Source organism: Tursiops truncatus, chromosome 6 (assembly GCF_011762595.2).
Source record: "Tursiops truncatus isolate mTurTru1 chromosome 6, mTurTru1.mat.Y, whole genome shotgun sequence".
Lineage (NCBI taxonomy): Eukaryota > Metazoa > Chordata > Mammalia > Artiodactyla > Delphinidae > Tursiops > Tursiops truncatus.
Genome location: NC_047039.1, coordinates 25,753,443 through 25,777,791, shown reverse-complemented (window position 1 = coordinate 25,777,791; position 24,349 = coordinate 25,753,443). Strand labels below are relative to the sequence as shown.

At 40.7% G+C, this 24,349-nt stretch overlaps 1 protein-coding gene across 4 annotated transcripts in view; it reads left to right on the top strand.

Annotated features, from left to right (window-relative positions):
* IARS1 (isoleucyl-tRNA synthetase 1) overlaps positions 1 to 24,349 on the top strand; it is an 84,321-nt gene that overhangs the window by 39,367 nt on the left and 20,605 nt on the right. For all 4 annotated transcript variants that reach the window (XM_019940483.3, XM_019940484.3, XM_019940482.3 and 1 more), the window contains exons 17-30: positions 2,009 to 2,095; positions 3,782 to 3,865; positions 4,994 to 5,138; positions 6,745 to 6,865; positions 11,175 to 11,266; positions 12,046 to 12,123; positions 13,041 to 13,162; positions 13,608 to 13,710; positions 13,958 to 14,041; positions 16,303 to 16,477; positions 19,006 to 19,118; positions 20,906 to 21,001; positions 21,830 to 22,006; positions 22,774 to 22,879. In XM_019940483.3, the coding sequence (XP_019796042.2) occupies positions 2,009 to 2,095; positions 3,782 to 3,865; positions 4,994 to 5,138; positions 6,745 to 6,865; positions 11,175 to 11,266; positions 12,046 to 12,123; positions 13,041 to 13,162; positions 13,608 to 13,710; positions 13,958 to 14,041; positions 16,303 to 16,477; positions 19,006 to 19,118; positions 20,906 to 21,001; positions 21,830 to 22,006; positions 22,774 to 22,879 (1,583 nt within the window). The remainder of the gene's footprint in view (positions 1 to 2,008; positions 2,096 to 3,781; positions 3,866 to 4,993; positions 5,139 to 6,744; positions 6,866 to 11,174; positions 11,267 to 12,045; positions 12,124 to 13,040; positions 13,163 to 13,607; positions 13,711 to 13,957; positions 14,042 to 16,302; positions 16,478 to 19,005; positions 19,119 to 20,905; positions 21,002 to 21,829; positions 22,007 to 22,773; positions 22,880 to 24,349) is intronic.

The following is a 24,349-nucleotide window of genomic DNA, read 5'->3' as shown; positions in this document are numbered from 1 at the left end:
GGCTTCTCTTGTTGCAGAGCATGGGCTCTGGGCACGCGGGCTTCAGTAGTTGTGACGCACGGGCTTAGTTGCTCCGCGGCATGTGAGATCTTCCTGAGGCCAGGGATCGAACCTGTGTCCCCCGCATTGGCAGGCAGATTCTTAACCACTGTGCCACCAGGGAAGTCCCTCTTTAAAGTGTTTTACTGATTTGATTTAACAGGTATTTTACTGAGCATTTAGCATTTATCAGCTGGGTGCTGGGGAGATTGTGTCAAACAAGACAGGCTTGGGCTTCCCTGGTGGCACAGTGGTTGAGAGTCCGCCTGCCAGTGCAGGGGACACGGGTTCGTGCCCCAGTCCGGGAAGATACCACATGCCACGGAGCGGGTAGGCCCGTGAGCCATGGCCGCTGAGCCTGCGCTTCCGGAGCCTGTGCTCCGCGACGGGAGAGGCCACAACAGTGAGAGGCCCGCATACCACAAAAAAAAAAAAAAAAAAAAAAAACAAGACAGGCTCTGCTCCTGCCCTCTGCCCCTCACCACTAAACATACTATAAAAGTGTCTTTTGAGCAGGAATCTCACACTCTATTAGGGCTGTAGTTTTAGAGTTTGAATTGTTTCTTTCACATTTTGGAATACAGAGATTTTGGTGTATGGAAAGGTTAAGTGATACAAAACTATTAATGTGTCCTTAGTTTGTTTACTTCAAATCATTTACACAAGTGTTTAGTGGGTATTTACATAGAATTGACTGGAGTGGGTGCTACAAATTGGAGGGTTAGTTGAAAATGTACTAAGATGTTAAGGCTGGCCTCATAACATTCTAAAAAATCCAGGTTTAAAATTCTTAAAAAAGAAAAAAAAAACATGGTGGGGAGGACTTTGGCATTGGTTTTATCTGATGCCTTATCTAAAGCAGTACCCTCATCCTCTTAATTAGAAAAAGATGAATTACCTTCTCTTCATGCATGAGCTTGGCTGACCCAGGTTCTAATTATACTTTCATTAGTAATGTTTCTGCAGGAGTGTTAAAAGAATGTTGGTATCATTTTCTCTTTACAATTTGTAGTCATCACAAACTGATGGAATTCCAGACTTAATGTTCTTAATGTTTTCAGCTTCCAATCCATTTTTCTGTAGAAACAGCTACCATATACAAACTCCTCTTCTTAGGGAGGGCCAGATGACTCACCAATAAGTTGTTTCTCTGAGGAGTTGCCATGTCTGGCAACTGTTAAAAGCCCTCACGTGGGTCCCCATGTGCACATTGCCTCCCTCGCCTTCTGTCAGGTATGGGCTGCCTCTCATAGGAACCAGGGTCCTCCTGACCTGTCTGATTTCCGTCCTCATTAGTTGTGTCTGGTGATGTTCTTGGGATGCAAAATCAGGTCGGAGATGACACAAGTGCATTACTTACTGGGACAGCTTACATGAATGTGATAGAGTTCTTTTAGGGAACAATCTAGGTAGCATATAAACATGCATGATATCTGATAGAATAAAAACATTTTCTATGTTCATATAGACTAGCTTTTAACTTTTGGATGAGAGTGCTTTTTTCATCTTTTGTCATCAGACTGTCCCATATGACCTTGTGCTAAAGGCAACATATCTCTGGATTTCCAGCCTGGCATTTCTGGGAGGTCCTGAGAGGCCACCCAGTGCTGCCCTGCTCTGCCTTGTGGCTGTCCAACTAGCTCCCCAAGGAAGATGATAGTACTGTCCCCAGCAGGGGGTCAGTACCTCATTCTAGGGCTTTATTTGCTTTAAATAAAGTTCATTTTAGTTTTTCTAGTGAGAAGCTGTAATATGACTGGTCTGCAGTGGGTCCTGTGCCTAATTTTTCAGCACTCCCCAGATGATTCTGATGTATCCAGGATCAAGAACCATTGCTTTGTGATTATCAAGAAGTGTAACTTACCTAAAATAGAAATTCAGTCCAATAAGTAAACACAGTTTTTTTTTTCCTATGCTTGAATTCCTTTTCTTATTTTATTGAACTCTTTGTTTGTGGGTTTTTTTCCAGGTTTTACACCCTGTTGGTGCTGGCCACAGCTCTCTTTGGACGGCCGCCATTCAAAAATGTGATTGTGAATGGGCTCGTCCTGGCAAGGCAGGTGCACTCCCTTGTGTAATAATGAGTTGCAGTTCCTGACCTCCTTTATTCTTTCAGCATGTTCTGGTTGGATCTAACCATTCTCTGTTTAAAAGGGATTCAGGAATGCCCCAGCTCTGTTCCTATTCTCTTCCTTCCTTCTGCCTTTATACTTCTTCCTGCTCTCCCTTTTCATCCAACTCCTGCCTTGTGCTCTTCTCAACCTGTAACATTCTGTCTCTACATATTCCTCTGTCTTAGGAGAAGGACTGCATTAAGAGCTAAGCCTAATGGAGGAGGACAGAGGGGAGGACATGTGTCCCATGATACTACTAGTGATAAAATAACATTTGTCATTTAGAATTTTATAAAGTACTTTTGCTTATAGCTCTTATTAAATCTGTACACTGGTCCTTTAATATAGATTTTTGTTGTCCTGTTTTTAATATATAAGGAAGCTATTGGTTCTAGAGGCTTATTATAGAGGAGTCTTATTTTTTCCTTCTACTGCCTCTAGTCATTAAAAGTAAAAACAAATAAAAAGAAGAAAATGAAATTTTTATACCTAGATACCTTGCTTCATGTGCTGTTCAAGGCGGGGGATGACACCTGGCACTGTACCAGGCTCTGTTTTGCACATTTACACATCTTCACTCATTTATCCCCAGAACTATTTGAAATGGGTCCTTTCATTGTCCATTTTGACATTTGAGGAATTTGAAGTGCAGAAAAATTAAGGTCATACAGCAAAAGAGTGTGAAATTCTAGTTCTATATCCAGGCAGTCTGGCTCTATAGTCTGTACTTTTTTTTTATAATTGAAAATCTTACTGAATTATAGTTGTAAAAATTAATAGAGACCCCTCGTGTGCTTTGCCTGGTTCCCCCAACGGTTAACGTTTTTGAAACTAGCACATTGTCACAATCAGGATGTTGATTGAATCCACCAGTCTTACTCAGATTTCCCCAGTTTTACTCATTTGCTATTGCATGCAATATTATCTCATATATGGGTTCCTGTATCCACCAGCACAGTCAAGATACTTGGCCTGTTTCAACATGACAGGATGCCTCTGTTGCCCTTTTATAACCATACCCACCCCACCCCTTCACACTCCTCCCACCTCAGCCTTCAGTCCTAATCCCCATCCCCTGGCAACCACTCATCTATTCCCCATCTCTGTAATTTTGTCATTTCAAGTATGTTATATAAATGGATTCATATCATATATAACCTTTTGTGATTGGCTTTTTTTGCTTACTGTAATTCCCTGGAGATACCTCAGGTGGTTTTATGGATCCGTAGTTCTTTCTCATTGCTGAGCAGTGTTCCATGGTGACCCACAGTTTGACTTTTCACCAGCTGAGAGACATTGAGGTTGTTTCCAGTGTTTGCTGACTATGAATAAAGCTGTGAACTTTCTAAGGTTTTGTGTGAATATAAGTTTTCGTTTCTCTGGGATAAATGCCAAGGCTGTGTTTTTTCACTTTTACACTCTGGCATCTTCCTGCTGCCATTTATCCCGAAACTTCTCCATTGACTCGCTACAGTATTCAAAAACAAGCTTTAACAACCTATTGTTGTGCCTTAGTAGTAGCTTGTGTCCCATTTGCACTTACGTATTCCAATTAGTAGATAATCTGTAACCATATATAAACTGTGATGTTGACTTATTTATTTGGTGTTTCCCTTCTATTTTTCAAGTGATGGCCAAAAAATGAGCAAACGCAAAAAGAATTATCCAGATCCACTTTCAGTCATTCAAAAATATGGTGCTGATGCCCTCAGGTACAAACCAGTGCTCTGCCTTGTGTGTATTTGTCATTTCTTATTAAGCATCTTACATTCTGTTAATCATGTTTTCAGTGATATTAATCATTCTATTAATTTGGTTTATAATTAGCTTTTTTAAAAAAATGCACATCTGTTACATGGAGAATTACATCGGTATGGTGTTGACTTTAATCCCCCAAGGTGGTTTTCTAAATAGTAAAGATGTTTCTATATCTATAGGTCTTTTGGAAAAGGAGGCTGTGTGTTGGATTTTATTAAGCAGCACACGTACTCCCAGGCTAGTTGCTGGTGCCTTTCCCTCATTCCTTCTATAGGTTCCCTGTCTTATTGATATTAGAATTCTCTTATATCATTTATTTCAATTTTACACTTACTCCTCAAATAGCCGTATGAGGTACAATTTATGCTAGAGCAAATAAAAATACTGAAAAGTTTTTAGAGAAATGTGAGATACTGCTTGAAATAGTCATAAACGTTGAGTGCTCAGGTTAAAAGGCACCAAAGAGATCTTATTCAGCATCTTCCCGTTACGAACACGGAGACCCACACCCAGGGGCAGTGGGCAAGCCCGTTCACGGTTGCCATGTTGCCCAGGAGCAGTTAGTGCGGTGTCCTGCAACCCCCAGTTATCTGTTAGACTCACCTTGGCATAGCTGACAACTTGGGCCTCTTAATTCTTTGTGTTGAAGGGAACATCCTGTAGGATGTTTAACAACATCCCTGGTCTCTGCCCCCTGCGTCCCTCTGTGCTGGCAGAGCACATGTGGCTGTTCCTTGTGAATCCCTGATGCCTGCACATATGTCCTGGAAGGAGGGCCTGGCTTCTTCCTCTTAGTGTTGCCATACTGCCTGAGGCCTGTGCTGGGACCAGCACAGGGCATGCTTCTAGGTTAGTTCAGTGCCATATTTTGGTGTGGCACTTTTGGTCTCCCCTTTATAATTTGCTAGGTCTCTTACACAAAATAAGAATTTTGTCGGTTTTAAATTGACTGTTAGAAGCGTATTTATAATTCCCCACTTTTGTAGAAAAAGGGCTGATTTGGGTATTGCCCTGTCAACATGTCAGTAATATTTGGTTTACTGTCTACATCTCTTTTCCATGTAATTTTTCTCCTCTTCCAGATTATACCTGATTAACTCCCCTGTGGTGAGAGCAGAAAACCTCCGCTTTAAGGAGGAGGGTGTTCGAGATGTCCTGAAGGATGTGCTGCTACCTTGGTACAATGCCTATCGCTTCTTCATCCAGAACGTCCTGAGGCTACAGAAGGTGTGGGTTGCAGTGCTGTGGGGTAGGGTCTGCCCCACGGAGCTGGGTTGAGCTGGGTTTGCGAAAGATGGTCAGGGGTCAGCTGTGAAACAGAGCTCCATGGGAGACAGGAGCTAACAGGCCCGGTGGGTGGGGGCTCAGAGCCACTGGGGAGGCCATAGATGAAAGTGTGACAGGTGTCTGGGGTCCATGCTGGGCCAAGAGCACAGGACTGGAACTTCACCATTTGGATAGATGCTCACCTCTGCAAGACACAGAAGCCTCACCTGTTGAAGAAGAGTTGCATTGGATATTCATTTAGCCAGCCAAATTGGTACTGGGGACTTAGTGATAGGGGAGCCAGTAAAGAGTCAGCTACTATCAGAGTGAGCGCCTAGTAAAGGCTGCTGCAGATGGGTGGTCAGGGAAGGCCACTTGATGAGTGCATTTGGGCTGAAACTCTGAAAGTGAGAGAAGTTCTCATTGGGTTGCTGGGATGAAAAATAGTGGTTCTGATATATAAGAAAGTGCCTCAGAGCAGTTACGTGCTGGCCTGGGAGGCATCCTCTGAGAAGCCCCTTCCCTTGCCCCTACTAACTGCTCTCAGGCCAGCAGGCTTCATTGCACATGTGCCTGTGCATGCTTCCTAGACTCCATTTGGGGTCAGGGCTCAGGTACCACTCATCTTTTTATCTCCAACACATTAAAAGTAGAATTCCTTAGTAAACTACTTCTGACTAAACATGTGATATTATTCCTTCCTGAGAAACTCGTTGGAGAGCTAAGCTTTGAGCATTGCATTCCAGCAGGCTGGTCACTTCTTGCTGCCTCTGGCTCATCTCATTCTGCTAATGAACCCTCCCAAGAAGAACAAGGCTTTGGGAACAACATCCCTAGTGTTCCTATCTTTTGGATCCCACCACCTCTCAGGCCAGCAGTGCTAACGTGGGTCTACTTTGCAGGCCTCTGCTGGTGTGGGATTCAGGAACACAGGCTGGTTCAAACCACTCATAGTTGGGGCTCATCTGGGCATGGCAGAAAGATGCAGGCTCCAGCATCAGAGCAAGAGTCAGCATGGTCACTGCCTTGCCATCCTGATGGTGATGCCGTTGAGTAGGGACAGGTAAAGTAGGCCTTCAGGATCGAGGAGGATTTGCAAAGGAAAAAGCAGGGGTGGAATAGAGCATTCTCGGTAAAATAATTTAAGCAAAGACATTAATTCCTAGTACTCATTTTCAACTTACAGACAGTTGTCCAGTCCTAGCCAGTTTTGCTGTCCTTCCTTCCTCAGATTCAAAGTAACTAAACCGCCTACTTAACAAGATGTTGGAATATTTCTTAATTCATAATTACTCTTTGGTGCATAGGAATCATTTTTTCCTAAATTCTCTTTAGTTCACTCAAAAATGTAATTCATTAATTGAGGACTTAATGTTCCAAGTTCAGAGTTTACTTGGAAAATATCGCTAAGAATCAGAAATTTAGATTGCCAACAGGGTCTGGGTTTTTGTGGTGTTTTTTTGATTTGTTTGGATACTTCTTTCAGTTTAAATAATTTAAAAAATTCATTTCTCTACAGTAGTTTCCCCCAGGCATGCAGAATGTTTCAATAATTGTCACTTCCTAGGAGGAAGAAATGGAATTCCTTTACAACGAGAACATGGTTAAAGAAAGTACCAACATCACAGACCGGTGGGTCCTGTCCTTTATGCAGTCGCTCGTTGGGTTCTTTGAGACTGAAATGGCAGGTGTGTCTCTCTTGGGCCTTCTCTCAGGAATAAGGAGTCTTCTCTTTGTAATTGTCCTTTTGATATTTAACTGTTTTTCTTTATAAACATAGAGGAAATTTTTTTTTTGAAGTATAGTTGATTTACAATGTTGCGTTAGTTTTTGGTGTAGAGCACAGTGATTCAGAAATGTAAATGTGTATATATATATATTTTTTTCATATTCTTTTCCATTGTAGGTTATTATATGATATTGAATATAGTTCTCTGTGCTATACAGTAGGACCTTGTTGTTTATTTTATTTATAGTAGTTTGCATCTGTTAATCCCAAACTCCTAATTTATCCTTCCCCCACCCCCTTTCCCCTGTGGTAACCATACGTTTGTTTTTTATGTCTGTGAGTCTGTTTCTGTTTTGTAAATAAGTGCATTTGTATCATATTTTAGATTCCACATATAAGTGATACCATATGGTATTTGTCTTTCTCTTTCTGACTTACTTCACTTAGTATGATAATCTCTAGGTCTATCCATGTTGCTGCAAATGGCATTATTCTTTTTTATGGCTGAGTGGTATTCCATTGTATATGTATACGTGTGTGTGTGTGTGTGTGTGTGTGTGTGTGTGTGTGTATAAGTACCATATTTTCTTTATCTATTCATCTGTCAGTGGCCATTTAGATTGCTTCCATGTCTTAGCTATTGTAAATAGTGCTGCAGTGAACATTGGGGTGCATGTATCTTTTCAAGTTCTCTCCAGGTATATGCCCAGGAGTGGGGTTGCTGGATCATATGGCAACTCTAGTCTTAGTTTTTTAAGGAACCTCCATACTGTTTTCCATAGTGGCTGCACCAATTTACATTCCCACCAACAGTGTAGGGGAGGGTTCCCTTTTCTCTACATCCTATCCAACATTTTTTATTTGTAGACTTTTTAATGATGGCCATTCTGAAAGGTGTGAGTGATACCTCATTGTAATTTTGATTTTCATTTCTCTAATAATTAGCGATGTTGAGCATCTTTTCATGTGCCTCTTGGCCATCTGTATGTCTTCTTTGGAAAACTGTCTGTTTAGGTTTTCTGCCCATTTTTTGATTGGGTTTTCTTTTTGGTATTGAGTTGTATGACCTGTTTACATATTTTGGAAATTAAGCGCTATCAGCCGCATTGTTTGCGAATATTTTCTCCTAGTCCATAGGTTGTCATTTCATTTTGTTTATAGTTTCCTTTGCTGTGCAAAAGCTTATGTTTGATTAGGTCCCATTTGTTTATTTTTGCTTTTATTTCTGTTGCCTTGAGAGACTGACCTAAGAAAACATTGGTATGATTTATGTCAGAGAATGTTTTGCCTGTGTTCTCTTCTAGGAGTTTTACGGTGTCATGTCTTATAAGTCTTCAAGCCATTTTGAGTTTATTTTCGTGTATGGTGTGAAGGAGTGTTCTAATTTCATTGATTTACATGTGGCTATCCAGCTTTCCCAACACTACTTGCTGAAGAGATTGTCTTTTCTCCATTGTATATTCTTGCCTCCTTTGTGGAAGATTAATTGACTGTAGGTGTGTGGGTTTATTTCTGGGCTCTCTAAACATAGAGGAAATTTTATAGAAATTTTGAGAGATACAGAACAATAGATAAATAAATATTTCTCTTTACCTCTCAAATATAATTTTAAGGCTTGTTAGTTGTAGAAATGTGTTGTTCCAAGGCCTTAGAGATTGTCTTGGGGGGATGTCTAGTGACCTCACCCCTCCACAGATACCACACAGGCCCATGGAATCACAGGCTTCAGTAGTGGATGCCCATGAGTTCAAAACCCAACTGCACCACTTGTTCCCTGGGGGAAACGTTACCTAATCTATGAGCCTCAATTTCTTTCTCCGAAAAATGCCTGGTAAGAGTTAATATCAGGCTCAGATGGAGATTATGTACATACAGTAGCTAGCAGATAATAGGTACTTAATAAGTAGTAGTTGTTATTAATATGTTTTTAATTGATTTTTAGGTCTACTTTATTAAATAAGTAGTCCCCGTTCAGCCTGCAAAAATTAGGAAATACAGAAAAACAATAATGAAGTTGACATTTCCCCACATTTCTCTTACCTAACAACAACGAATTTGGTTTTAGACAGGGTTGGAAAAGTAGGTTATGTGGGTTTCCTAGAAGTTGGAGATGGAACAACCGTAAGTCAAGGCGAGAAATTCCAGAAACTGTTAACCTGGATACCTGAGATGGGTCTGATAAAGTCTGTGGGCAGGGGAGAAAAGATGGCATCCCTGTGTGCACCCTTGTGACATAAACCAGCCTCCCCCAGCGTCCTGTGGTTGCCAGGTGCTGTTGTTCAGGTACTGCACTCCAGTGGATTCGAGGGGCCAGAGCAATCTGGTTCATACAGGGTTCTTCCATTCCTCAGCTGGTACATAGCTCTTTGTGGAATAGTTGGTGCCTCTGTACTTGGCACAATAGGATGGTTAGTCCAGGAAATTTTGAATGTTTTATCAGTCATCCTGAAGGACTACACCCACTCTATTAAACATATGTAATAAGGGTCGTATGACTGTCAAACTATTGGACAGATTGACATAAGTGAAGACGGAAATGAGTGTGCAAAGCAGACATCGGCAGTTGGGTTCTCACCACACTCCCTGGGATACCTACTCGTAGCTGTGTCCAGTTTTCCCTCCTGAGTGATATAAATGAATGGGATTGTTGCCTGGGGGCCCTTGCCATCTTTAGACAGCAACGGCTGTGACCTGAGAATGTATATCCTGGCTGGGACCTGGTCTGCCTGGGAACTAGAGGTTTGGCAGCAGTTGTACACACAGCCGAGTGGTAAGGGCCAGGTGCAGGAGGCTAGGTGGTGCACGTTGAACCGATGAGAGGGGCTCCAGACCCAGATTGCCGTGCAGTTCCCACTCCACCAACCTGTCAGCTTTATGCCCTTGCCTCCCTCATCAAAATAGAATTCTGAGTACTAAATAGGTAGCATCGTTGAAGAGTCTGCAGTTGGTATTAGTGATTTCAGTGGTAGCTGCTGCTCCCTTTTATTATATATGGGCTTAGTTTTCCTTATAAGAGTTGCAACTCTTGAACACTCCAGCTTCCTAGAAGGTGAAAAGTGTAGTGAACCCTAGAAGTAACTTAGATGGGCCTCTGTCTTTACAGAACAAGCCTCTGATCACAAAAATTGCCTCTCTAGAAATGTATGACCAGCGAGTGCCTCTGGCCTGGGGTCCAGGTGTTGGTCTAGCAGCACCTCAGTGCTAGTCTTTTTGAACTGCAACAGAGAGCAGCTCTGCCCTTGGCAACTTAACCACTGTGTTAGCTTAGACTAGGAACCTCATTAACAGTCACTGAACTCTTAATATAAATTGTGGTGTGTTTTTATGATTTTTGGTCTTACTCTCCTTGTTTTTCGTGTTTGTTTTTGTGCAACAGAGAGTATCAGTTAAAGGGGAGGTGAATGGCAAAAATCCTGAAGATAAGTCTGGGCCTCAAACAAAGTTGGCTAGATGACCTTAACTTCCTGCTTGCCCTCTGAGTTCCTCAGGGGAGCCTTCAAATTTTTCTGATTCTTCAAGGTTCTTCTCTCCTTCCAATACCTCCTTTAGCTTTCTTTCCTTGACTATTTTAACCTTTAGAAACCCTGTTCTATTTTATGCACAGCCCCTGCCTGAGTTTCTCAGTGGCAGCACTGCTGACAGTTTGAGCTGGGTCATTCTCTGTGGTGGAGGCTGGCCTGTGCATTGTAGGTTGTTGAGCAGCATCCCTGGAGTCCACCCACCAGATGCCAAGAGTGCCCACCTCCCCAGTTTGACAACCAGCATGTCTCTCTAGACATTGTCAGTGTCTCCTGCAGAGCAAAATTGCTCTGGTTGAGAAGCCCTTATCTGTGCTCTGCCTCTTAGGATCTAATTAAAGCTTTTTGCTTTTTATGTGTCTGTCTTAGTTGAGGTCAAGGTAGCACAGTGGAAGAAGTCAGGCTTTTGTGGTACTACCACCTGATACAGTTCCAGATAAATGGTGCCTCATGGAGTCATCTGGCGGGCAGCCTCGGCCCCTCAGCCACGCATACGGGGTTTCCTGTTTTCTCACTGACACTGGGAGTTTGCATGTAGCTCACAGGGTGGTTTGTGCATGCCTCTAGACACCTTGACAGCTATATAGTACGTCCTCAGTTTTGATTGTTTCACTTTGGGACTTCTGCCTCCTTAACAGGTGTGACAGCCCTTGGATAGCAGGGGCTGCTTGCTCTTTCTTATATCCAGCCCTGTCCTAAGCACCCAAGATGCTTATGTGTTCTCACTGCCTGATTGGTTGTTACTTTTAGCTTACAGACTCTATACTGTGGTTCCTCGCCTAGTCAAGTTTGTGGATGTTCTGACTAATTGGTATGTCAGGATGAACCGTAGAAGATTAAAGGTAAGTGCAGGCTGCTGCTGGGAAGAGCAGAAAGTGTAGGAAGTATGAGAGTTGAGGAAAAATGAGAACAGCGAACAGCCAAAAGGAAAAAGAGCATTTTCAAATGCTCTGACTTTTTTAAGCTATCTTTTTCCTTTTAATTGCATATTAACTGTATTGGCATTTGTTGGTTGGGGAACGCATAAGTTTAGAAGACATCTTGCATATTTTCAAAGCACAATTATGGACATTCATATTAGAGGGAAAGTCTAAGGCCAAACAGGACTGTACTGAGCAGACCTCTTAAAATCTGAAATAAATTCATGCAGATATTTTGCAGATGTTTTTAGGTAGAGCTGTGATATTGAGAGGGACACCTCCTCACTTCTACCTCTAGAGGGACAGTTACTTATTGACAAGACTCGTCCTTAAGCCTGTTGGGGATATAGGGTGAGTGAAGCATGGATCCTGTCCCAGGACTTAAGCTGTACATAAGCAACAATGGTAGAAAACAAGGAGTGAGGGTTGCCCAGACCACTGTCCATCAGTACTGCCTTCAAATGTGTTAATGATAAAATCCCGTAACAAAACAATAATCTTGTTTTTGTTAAATTATATTACACACACATGTACATGTATGTGTGTATATGTACATATATTTAGAAGGACATACACTAAAATGTTTAAAGTAGTTATCTCTGGGTAACTTAATTATGGTTGAGTTTTCCCCTTTTTATTCTTTTTTTTCTTACAATGAACTATTGGTTTTAACAGTTTAATGTGTGTTTTTTATTCACTAGGGTGAAAATGGGATAGAGGATTGTGTTATGGCTCTGGAGACCTTGTTTAGTGTTCTGCTTTCTCTGTGCAGACTTATGGTAAGATGCCAGCCCTGTGGGCTGCTTGTGGTGCCCGGTTGCTGCACTGTCCTCTGTCTGTATCTATTCTGTATTTGTTCCACTAAAAATAGAAATAGAAGTGTTAAAATAACCTAAATTTCTAGTTTCTTTTCAGAAATCTCGTTAGCTTATGTATGTCAAATAACGGCTAAAAAACATTAGCTTTAAAAGCTGGATTCTTTCTTTTCACCCTTGGCAGTACATTTCAGGTCAAGGTCCTTGCATCTAGACTCAAGAGCAGCATACCTCATCTTAATGTAGATTCCTGTAATTGTCTGTGAGTAGTGGAGAAATTCTTGAACTAATAGCTAACCAAACAAAAATATATTGCAAACAGTATTTTACTTGAGACATGTTCCTATCAATTGAAATAAATGACATACAAGTAAAAATTCCAGTTTTAATTTCCTGTATCTTATTTCTGCTATTCCAGTTTAATGTTATAAGGCTTCTATTTGTTTCCTAAACGTACATGGAATGAAAACCTGCTTTGTACCAGGTCCCCTGCCTGGTGTCTCATGTCTGACCTCATTCCCCTTCATCCTGTGAAGCAGGTGGTGTTTCCCCAGTTTACAGAGGTTTAGGGACATTCATTCCTCTGCATGTTGACTTGACTGGCATGTGGACAGGGACTCCTGTTTTTATTATAGACATCCTCAAGAATGTTTTAGGCACTTCTGGCTGTTAGTCCTGCTGCTGTGTTTCATGAGTGTCTAGCTCGCCAAGTTCAAAATGACGTCATTTCTCTTTCATAGGGCATGTTTTGTAACCTTATGTTCATTTCTGTGCATATTCCCATATCATTTCTCTAAAATGTTTATGTAGTTGCTTCTCACCCTGAGATCAGTTAATGATGGCTACGTATGAATGACCCGATGTCTTCTGTCCTTACACAGGCCCCCTATACCCCTTTTCTTACTGAATTGATGTACCAGAATCTGAAGACACTGATTGACCCTGTTTCTGTCCGGGACAAGGACACATTCAGTATCCACTACCTCATGCTGCCCCATGTTCGGTAAGAATCAAATACACATAAGCCTCTCCTGGGCCAGGGGAAGGAGAGTTGCCAGAGATGCACTCAAGTGGGGCCCCCAGCTCCCTGCTCCAGCCCCTTCATGCCCTGCCTCCCCCCTGAGCTGCTCCTCAGGCTACAGAATGGATAGGAGGGATGCTTAGTGTGGAATCCCCAGTAGAGCTATGGCAGGTAGGGGTGGGTAGGCCTGTTGGGATCGCTTTGGGGAGCTGCTAGGCACTAAGCAGCAGGCTCAAGCTTGCTGCCTGCTTCTCAGTGTGTGCCCCAAAGGCAGGCATGTGCTGTCCTTCCCAAGAGCCTCCCCGGAAAGCCTAGCTACACCATCACATCTCTAGCCTGACCCTGTTCCTCACTTAAGCATGCCTATTCTTTGGAATTTTCTCCTTTTGAATCTAATCTCTTTCAAATCCCTACCTCTACCAACCAGAGAGGAATTGATTGACAAGAAAACCGAGAGTGCAGTATCTAGAATGCAGTCTGTGATTGAACTCGGGCGAGTGATTCGAGACCGCAAAACTATTCCAATAAAGGTTTGAGATTTTATATCTGTTTTGCATTACACATACCTAGATAATTATGTTTTGGAGTATTTTCTTAATATAAAGAGCTGCCAGCAATGGCGTAAATTTCTTTTCTGCAATAAGGGTGTGAATGACTTAGTACTAGTTATGCCTGCTTAGTCTGGAGTTTGAGATTCAGATAAAACATTTAACATTCATTTTTCTGCAGTTTAGAGGACTGGATGCTTATGAACTTTCCCTTCCATTTTCTTTCTAGTATCCTTTGAAAGAAATTGTAGTTATTCATCAGGATCCAGAAGCTCTTAATGAAATTAAGTCATTGGAGAAGTATATCATTGAGGTAAGACAGTTGATTTGTTTGATTTGGTCCAAACAAACTTCTTGCCTTGGGAAGATTATTTTGGTTAGTACTCTTTAGTCAACTACACTTTGAGTGTATCATTTGTCCTTTTCCTTTTTATATCAGTATATACATAAATTTAACCATCCATGGAATTTTACACTTTGCTTTTAGATTCATCATGACTTTTTACAATGTAATTGTAATTCTTTGACAGTGATTTTCAATGTCCATGAATTTTACACCTTTGTTGGATCATTTATCCTTTCATCCACTTCTCTTCCCCAAAGTACTTTTTGATAACTAACACCAAAAAAATCTTTGTTCCTTCAAATTATACAAGTATCAAGTAAACACACACTGGTTGTAAATAAGCACTAGCATCGAGTACAAAGCAAGTCTCCTCTTACCCTGGCCACTCCCTGGTGTCTCATCACCCACTTGTTCACTAGGTTATCTCCTGCTGGGTTGTTCCTAGCATTTTACATACGTGTACACACATTTGTACACACATATACACACATGCACACATCATTGGTTTTATTTGTGAATAGAGAGGATCATATATGTAGTTTTTAACTTATTTTTTTCACTTTATAATATTTCTTAAACAGCATCCCATGTTAAAACATAGAGATCTAATTTATTCTTTTTGTTCACTTCCTGACTGCATCATAATTTATTTAATTACTCATATTGTTGGAAATTTAGGTTTCTGATTACAGACAAAAGGGGTGTGTGTGTGTGTGTGTGTGTGTGTGTGTGTGTGTGTGTACACGTGCAAATATGTCACAGTATGGATGTTGGATAGGTTCCTAGAAGTGGAGTTTTGGGGTCAGAAGTTTAAACTGTCATGTCAGTTATCCTCCCAAAAAGCTTTTACCCTGTAATGTTTTAAAAAGAAATATATTTCAAATTTCATTTTTATTCCTTTCACAGGTAGTATTTAAATCTTTATGATAGAAAATAATTAATTTCTATATTTGGTTTTGAATTGCTTGAGAATTCCAGACAAATATTAGAAACCAAGGAGTTTATAACTGTTTAGAAACTTAGAGTTCATAACTAAAGAGCTATAAATTCTATAATCAATGCTTAAGATATGGATAAAAATAGAATTATTTAAATAGAATATCTTAATCACTCTGAGAGCAAATAATATAATAATGTATAATAGCAAAACCAGAAATTTCCCTATAATTTGCTTCAGTTGACAGTTCCATGATATCTCAGTTTCATATTTCCTACTGTGCAGTCACCATTTCCTGCTACATTAGTAATCCTTAACTAACTAGTATGATGGAGACATGAAATGTTAAGATTTTTTCCAAAAATATTTATTTATTTATTTATTTGGCTGCATCAGGTCTTAGTTGTGGCACACGGGATCTTCAGTGTGGCGTGCAGGATCTTTTGTTGCAGTGTGTGGGCTCTTCGTTGTGGCACGCAGGCTTCTCTCTAGTTGTGGCACGCAGGCTTCTCTCTAGTTGTGGCACGCAGGCTTAGTTGCCCCGCAGCATGTGGGATCTTAGTTCCCCAACCAGGGATTAAACCCACATCCCCTGCATTGGAAGGCAGATTCTTAACCACTGGACCACCAGTGAAGTCCCGAAATGTTTTGATTAACTGATTCTTCTAGTTAATTGATAGTTATTTGTGGTGCTTTGAAATTTCTTGAGCGTAGGTCACCCTTAAACATGAAGTCCATATTTCTAAGGCTACAGTCCTCGTTAGTTGCGTTAGGCTCAACTTGATTGATCTGGACAGATTTTTTTCATACCATACAATTATTTATTAGTATTATTTATAGAGCTGTGCAGCCGTCACCACAGTTTTGTAGCATTTTCATCATCCCAAAAAGAAACCCAGTATCCATTAGCATTCATGTACCATTTTCCCCTCAATATCCCACCATCCTCTGGCAAACACAAATCTATTTTCTGCCTCTGGATGTGCCCACTCTGGACATTTTCTATAAATGGAATCATACAATATGTGGTCTTGTGTGTCTGGCTTCTGTGACTTAGCACTAAGGATCAGTCATGTTATAGCATGTATGCGTGCTCCATTCCTTTATATTGCTAAATAATAGTCCATTATATGGATATACCACATTTTGTTTATTCATTCACAATTGATCAACATTTGGGTTATTTCCACTTTTTGGTTGTTGTGAATAATGTTGCTATGAATGTTTGTGTGCAAGTTTTTGTGGACATGTTTTCAGTTCTTTTTTATTTCATCTTATCTACCAAATATAGGAATTGAATGTTAGAAAAGTTACATTATCTACAGATAAAAACAAGTATGGCATTCGCCTAAGGGCAGAACCAGATCACATGGTCCTGGGGAAGCGTCTGAAGGGAGCCTTCAAGATGGTGATGACATCCATCAAGCAGCTGAGCAGTGAGGAGCTAGAGCAGTTCCAGGAGAGTGGTTGGTATCTGTTTTATTGGGGCCACCGTTTGTGTCCTCAACCTGATGGGTGTCTCATACTTAGGCTCCTCTTTGATTTCTACTGTCACAGCCTTTTCTTAAATAAGAACTTTTTTTTTCTGTTCATAAAAATATTTATTATGAATAATTCTGATAATTTAGAAAAAAGTAAAACAAGTAAAGAGAATAAAAATGACCCATAACCGATCACCCATCCATTTAATGTAGATTGAGTGCCTACTGTCTGGTATTTGTTATGTTAGGTGCTGGGGTGCTATTAAAATTCTGATTTATATAATTACAGCTTTACAAAATGGAAATCACATAATTTTAAATTTCACATTTTTCATTCATATATTTTTACATTTTATGTTATTTTGTTTTTATTTATATTTTTAGTCTGTATTTTCACTTTACATTATAAACATTTTTGTGTGTTATTAGTCTTTAAAATGCTGTTTCAGTAAGTGCTGAAAATATTTTCCTTCCTGTGGATACCGGATAGTGTCTTTTTTTTTTTTTTTTTTTTTTTTTTTTTCGGTACGCGGGCCTCTCACTGCTGTGGCCTCTCCTGTTGCAGAGCACAGGCTCCGGACGCGCAGGCTCAGCGGCCATGGCTCACGGGCCTAGCTGCTCCACGGCATGTGGGATCTTCCCGGACCGGGGCACGAACCCGCATCCCCTGCATTGGCAGGCGGACTCTCAACCACTGCGCCACCAGGGAAGCCCCGGATGGTGTCTTTAACCAGTCTCTTATTGTTGGTGCTTTAGGTTGTTTCCATTCTTTTAATAGTACAACTAATATTTCAGTGAATAATTCACATATAAGTGTTCTGTGGAATTGATTCCTTCTGGCTAGATTTCTAGATAGAAATTACTGAGTCAGAGGGGTGGACCTTAAGTTACCATTGAACTCTATAAATGCTAATGTGGGCCTAGAAAAATCTACCCTAGTGAGAGAGCAGAACCCCCTGAGATTCACCAGCCAGTGGTATAGAGTGTTATTGTTATTAGATGTTGCTTGTAGAGAAAAAGATGGTGACTTTTTAGAGGTGCCAGAATGAAAACTAGAAGATATTCAAAAGAAAAAAGTTATGTTTTAATTTTAGTTCAAAATTTAAATTTAAAATTTTAAATACTTAAGTGTTTTTAGCGAAAGGGATTTAGCATTGAGGTTTGGGGCTTCTTGTGAAGGAGGACTGGGTCAGAACTTATTATAGTTTCTCTAAAATATCTAGAATACATATGTTGGTCTCAATTGAGCAAGACTGGAGTCATTCATTCAGCAAATATTTTTTAAGGCCCTTCTGTTTGGTTGGCACTGGGAACATAGAGTTAAATGAGGTAGACATTGTCCTTACCCTCATGGTGCTGGCAGACACTAAAGATTTATGGACATAATCATAGTTTTGATAAGTACACTGAAGGAAATCTTTAGGGAGCTTTTCCAGGTGCCCAGGAGTTCCCAGCTCTGCCATGATTAGAATCATATGTGGTCTAATTATGGCCACTTGACATCCTGTAGCAATCCTAGGGGCATGAGTTGTTTGATTGTTAGGGTTCCCTCTGAAGTTGAAAATCATAAGCATGGAAGTGTCATGAGGAAAGATTTAAAGATTCAGAAATCAGATGGGTAGTTATGGAAATTGGGGGAAATGTCCCTAAGATTCCCCGAATTTTTAGGTAAAATTTATAAAACATAAGAGGCTAGCAACTAAAAGTTGAGTCAGTACTAATTTAACTTGACAAAATTAAAGGATCAGCCTTCAAGTCACAAATCTTAAGTTGTTTCACCAGTTAGCCAAAATATTAAAAAGTCCTCAAACCTTATTTGAAACGGAAAGCCTACAGTTTCTAAGCTATAGTTTCTGAATGGACTGTTCTGCATTGATGGAAAGCAAAGTAGTTTTCAGAATGCAGTGACTTAAAGTGAAAATGACAGCCAGTTGCTGAAAGACCAAGAAGATCATTTGTGAGTTACCATAGTAGGCTTTCCTTATGATGGGAACTGCCATCCTTAGCTGTTTATACATTCTGCCTACCATGAATAGGCATGATGCTCAGAACTTCACACTGTCTACCTTTTTTCACCCTCACTGCACTCTGATAGGCAGATAATAGAACACCAGGGTCCTACAATCAATGAGTGGTGGGCCTAAGTCCAGTTTGACTCTACAGACTGTGCTTTCTTCACTATAGCATGCTTTCTCCATCATAAACATGGTTGCTCATGTTTATGGTGGAGATTCGTTGCCTTCTGGCACATGTCTTTGGACCTGGGAGCTTATATACAACAGTAGATATCAATGGTGATTTAAGTGTCCTCAAGATAGCATGGTGCAGTCTAAAGAAAGTTTGTCTCATTCTTGACCTCAACAATGACATGAGTCCAGAGGACATATCTCTTGAAGACTGTGTAGCTTGATTATATGAAGGTTTTATTAAAGAGTGGCAAAATATATTAGTAGCAGGGCAGCTTGAGGAGTGGGGTACTGATTGAGTAACAGTGGCAGTTGTTTCCTCAATAGGGACCATTGTTGTGGAAGGCCATGAATTGCATGAAGAAGATATCCGCCTCATGTACACCTTTGATCAGGCAACAGGTGGAACGACACAGTTTGAAGCACACTCAGATGCTCAGGTATTTTTCTGTTCCCTAGAATATTTCTTTACCAAAAGATAAGAACATAAGAGGAGAAAACATTTACCTATGCCTCTCCTGACAGTATTGGCAGCTTGTCTCAGGGTAAAATAAACCAGTTATTTATTTTAGATTGGCCTTATTAAACTCCTCTATTATAACTTCTTGACATATGCATTTCTTTAATGAATACATAAATTGATATCTTGTGACTTTATGCATGCAGTTGTCCTAAGTGTTGGGTCATACAAAAATGAGTAAGATGTAATCCCACCCTTCAAGGAATGAGTCTGTCATGGAGATAGAAAAGTAAGTCAATTCTTATTACTGTACTTGATAAGTTATCTAGTAGAAATAAGTGCTCCTATTTGAAGTCTGGGGTAGCAGTGGGGGTGGTTAGAGAGCACCCCTTGAAGAGGATGTACAAGCAGTTTTGCATTCTGGGGTCTGTCTTTTTTTGTTGTAATGGATCACAGCATCTCTCTTCACTCTTGACCAGACTTCTCCAGGCAGATAGGTTGTAAGGTCTCCATTGTGAGAGTGAGGGACCTGCTGGAGTCCCTCTGTGCTTAATATGCCACATACAGGGGAAGATGCCTCGTATGAGGCAAGCCAACCTCCTCCAGCCTTTATACAGGGTTTGTTTGTTTGGTTGGTTTTTTTGGCATGCCATGTGGCTTACGGGATCTTAATTCCCTGACCAGGGATTGAACCCAGATCCCCAGGAGTGAAAGCACCGAGTCCTAACCACTGGACCACCAGGGGATTCCCATACACAGAGTCTTAAATATGATGTAGACAGAACTCCATGTGGGCAGACAGTGGTAAGGAGCCAAAGGTGAGGAAACTAGGAAAGAAGGAATTGGGGCCAGGGAAAGAGATTTGTAAACAGTGAGAGGGTGCAGCCCTTTCTGACTACAGCCAAATGAGAGAGTCCTGAAGTTGTCTATACTTAAGGAGGTGTTGTCTGTGATGCTTCTGAGTTTCTTGACATGATTTGTGTATTGTGGGCCATGGTTGCCCTGCCATGACACATTATCCATTTCCAGTTTGCCTCCTGTGCCTTCATGAAGTGGAGCAAGTTTGTTAACTTCTCTCATTGAGTGTCCTCAAAAACGTAAATGGGGATGATGCCTAACTTATACGTATGTTCCCCTCTATAATAGAAGTGACAGTCATTATTATCACATCATCATTGACAGCTTTTATGACCAATGAGATAAAAAAGTAGTTAAAGTTGACAAGAAGGTGGCAATTTAAGCTAAACCATATAAAAAAGTATGGTGGCCCATTGTAGAAATTGTGTCTTGAATCACACCAACAAACCAAAGAATAGAGTCATGGTTAAAGAAAACAACAGAGATGGCGGCTTTGAGATCTTCAGTCCACTTGTTTGTGGTGGATGCATTGTGAAAAGTCGTGCTGCTGTAAGAGCTTCATGATTGGTGATTTTATTTATTAGAAGAGTTGATATTATTCATTAGATAGACAAAAAGTAGAGTTACATGAGAGACTCTCTTGAAAGTCGGTCTCAGGAAATCTCCTGTGAGCAGCACCCTACAGAAGAAAAATGAGAAGTCTCACCTTTCTTCAGAGATGAAGGAATAGCTGTTTACAAAGGAGGACCCAAACATAAAGAAACCACGTTAATTTTGTCTTTGGCTCAGGTGTGTGACTAAATAGTGCTGCATTATAGACTTCTGAGAATTTAAACAACATTTTGCTGAGTTTGAAAGAACTGTTTTTCTATATTTGATTGTCATGGTGTACACCGTTCATTCCTACAGGCTTTGGTTCTCTTAGACGTCACCCCTGACCAGTCAATGGTGGATGAAGGAGTGGCTCGGGAAGTCATCAATCGTATCCAGAAACTTCGAAAAAAGGTCAGCTTGTCAGATTAAGAACAAGCTACTGTTTTGGAGTTTTGTTTTGGTTTTTTTGTTTGGTATTTGTTTTGGTTTTGGGGGAGGAGAGGAGAGGCAAGTAATATAAACCATAGTAATTCATTAATGATGATTAGTCACTGATCTGTGGTCCATTCAGATTGTACTGTTAGGAGAGGTAGGCCACTTCCTTTCTCTCCTGTTCACTCCCAAGCTGGATGTGGCTCTTTTGTTTCTCTGATCAGAAGCTTTCAGCTAACATGTGCTCCTTGTCCTTCTTTTTCAGTTCTTTACAGCTTCCACAAAACCATCTTCTGGATAGATAGTCCTCCTGACTGGCACATAAGGTTGTCAGAGCTGACAGCAAATGTCTCTGAGGAAGAGCAGAGATGCAGTCAGTGTGGAAGGACTCCTAGCTCAGGGAGAGATTGTTGGATCTGGACAGAGTGAGGTGGTTCTTCCTCATTCAGAAGTTGGGAGCCAGGACAGGTGCACAGAACATTTGCCTGCCCCTACTGGGTGAGAGAGCCAGGGAGCTTCTGTCCCAAGGAGGGTTCCCACAAGTCCTCCTCCTCTGGCCAGGTTTCTGAGACCTGTAGTTCAGGGTCTGAGGTGGCCACTCCAGCAGATAATGGGGTACTTGTAACGTCTGTCTCAGTTCAGAGCTTTATGAGTTGTTACTTGATCACTCCTTTTTTCAGAGAATTGGTCAGGATACTGTACCCTTCCATAATGATTCAGTGTGGGATCATCAGCCCTGTTTAACAGCGCCTTACATTTTAATTGACAAATGTGCTTCCCTTTTAAATTTTCTCTATGTGCTTTCAGTGCAATCTGGTTCCAACTGATGAAATAACAGTTTATTATAAAGCAAAATCTGAAGGAAAGTATCTGAATAATGTTATCAAAAGCCACACAGAGTTCATATTTGCCACCATAAAGTCTCCTTTAAAACCATATCCAGTTCCTACATCAGATGAAATCCTTATTCAAGAAAAAATGCAGGTGAGTTCTGAGTTCTGTTGAACATTAAGAGATTTAGGATTAGATTTTATGTTAAGTTTATGTAGTTATATCTTGATGTTCTGTCCCCCGGTAGCAATTAGTATAGTACTCAGTCCTGAAGTATTGCTCTGGGGAATAGTGAGTAGAGTCCAGAAGAGAAAAAAGGGAAATTAGAGCCGTTCTCTTTGGGAAGGTAACTAGGATATACATAAGAATTGCCAGGTTAGATGACTGTATGGTGCTTTTATCTAAAACTATAGAAGTCAGTATTGTGGATTCTGGTGCTTACTGTTAAACATAAAGAGCAATTGACTTGAAAAGCAGTTTACTTTTATGGTAGTAGGTTATACATAAAAATATAATTTCATTTCCTGTTCAAACATTTTAGATGTAACTCTGAAAATCTGACCAAGACGTGAAAGGTATTGGTCAATAATTCAGAAGTATGTCTGATAAAAATTCTTTTCTATATCAGTTAGTCATTTATTCAGTCATATGTTCCTTGTCTTTTTCTACTTTGTATGGGAGAAATGGAATAGAAAAGCAGGACCTGAATGTGACTGTCTTTTCAGTGGCACAAGTTACAAGATGGTTTCATTTTCTATTTTGCATGTTTTCTAAGGAACAAGGAAAAAAGAGGGGAAAAATTGTAGCTCTTCACTGTTTTAGTGTTGAGATTGAATATGCTCTCAGAGTTGTATAGAGCTCTTATTTGACACTATGGTCAGATGCTACAGGTAGCTGCTCACATATTCTCATGTGCTTAGTTAAAAGGGTCAGACCTGGAAATTACACTCACCAGAGGATCTTCCATGCCTGGCCCTGCTTGTGCATATGTCAATCTTAACATTTGTACAGATGGCAGTGAACAAGGTAAGAGTGACCTCCATTGTTTGTATTTTATTTTTTAGTTAAGCCTATGAATGTTTTTAAGGCTATTACAAGAGAATTGGTAAAATTGGATAACCTTTTTCTTTCTAATTGTCATCAAAATGAATCCACAAGAGTAAGCGATTGAACTAGCACTTCTAGAAAGATGGAGTAGACATACTTTTCCCTATTCCTCCCACAAAGTACAGCTAAACACCCCAGACATGATATATAAAAACAAGCATAAGAAGACTCTTAATGGTAGAGGGAAGAAGGCAGACCAACTAGGGATCTTGGGAACAAGTAAGAAAACAGTGGAGAGTTCCCTGGTTTTTCTTTTTGCTTCATGTATCCCAGGCTTGGAGCTGAAGAAGCTGGCAATCTGGAAATGCCAATGGGCATGGACGTAAATACCCCAACAAAATCCTGCTCTCTGCAGGTGGGACCAGGAGAGTGGCAACCAAGCAAGACAAAAAAACTTCCAGACAGTAACTGCTCTACTCCACCCAAATAAGACAGAGGAAACTAGGCTCTACTACCATTCACACCAGCCAGAGCCAAGTGGGGAGCCTAGACCTTTCCCAGGCTGAGGACCCTCAAGCCCTCACTGCCATGGTGGTATCAGAGAAGACCAAGCAGTGAGCTGGGACTTTCATCCTACCTGGGTGATAACGAGCTCTTTTGCCCAGTAGTGTCATTGTAGACCACATGGAGAGCCTAAACTTCTATCCCCATTAGGCAATAACAAGACATCCCTTCCCCTTACCACTACCCAGCAGTAGTGAGGCCACATATCCCTCCACCCTGTCAAGATGTCAGTGAAGGCCACATGGGGAGCAGTAAGGAGGCATTCCTACTCTTTGTGGCCAGGGGAGGTATTAGTGGAGGTCTAGAGGAGAACAGGAACTCCTTTCTTGCATCACCTTACCCCTCACCACCACCACACCACCCCCACCCCAGAAGTAACAAGGAGTCCTGACCTCAGTGTCAATGCAAGCTAAATAGGGAACCCGGACTTCTCTCACTAATCAGAGATGAAGCAGTATTCCCTTTCCCTCGCCAGTGTAATGTCAAACAAAGTCAACTAAAATAGAGGATGTAAATAAGAACCAGAGTCTCATAATGCCTAACATGTCCAGGTTTTAATTGAAAATTACTCATTATACCAAGAACTGGGAGATCTTAAACTGAATGAAAAAAGTCAATCAGTACATAGGAACACCAAGATGACAGAAACGTTGACATTATCTGACAGAATGTAAAGCAGCCTTAACAAAAATGCTTCACAGAGCAATTACAAACACAATAGAAACAAGTGAAAAATAGCCTCAGTAAACAAGTAAAAGATACAAAGAATAGAATTAAAATATTAGAACTGGTAAATACAATAACTAAAATACAGAAACTCAGTGGATGGGCTCAACAACAGAATAGAAGAGATAGGAAAGAATCCATAAACAGGAAGAAATAACA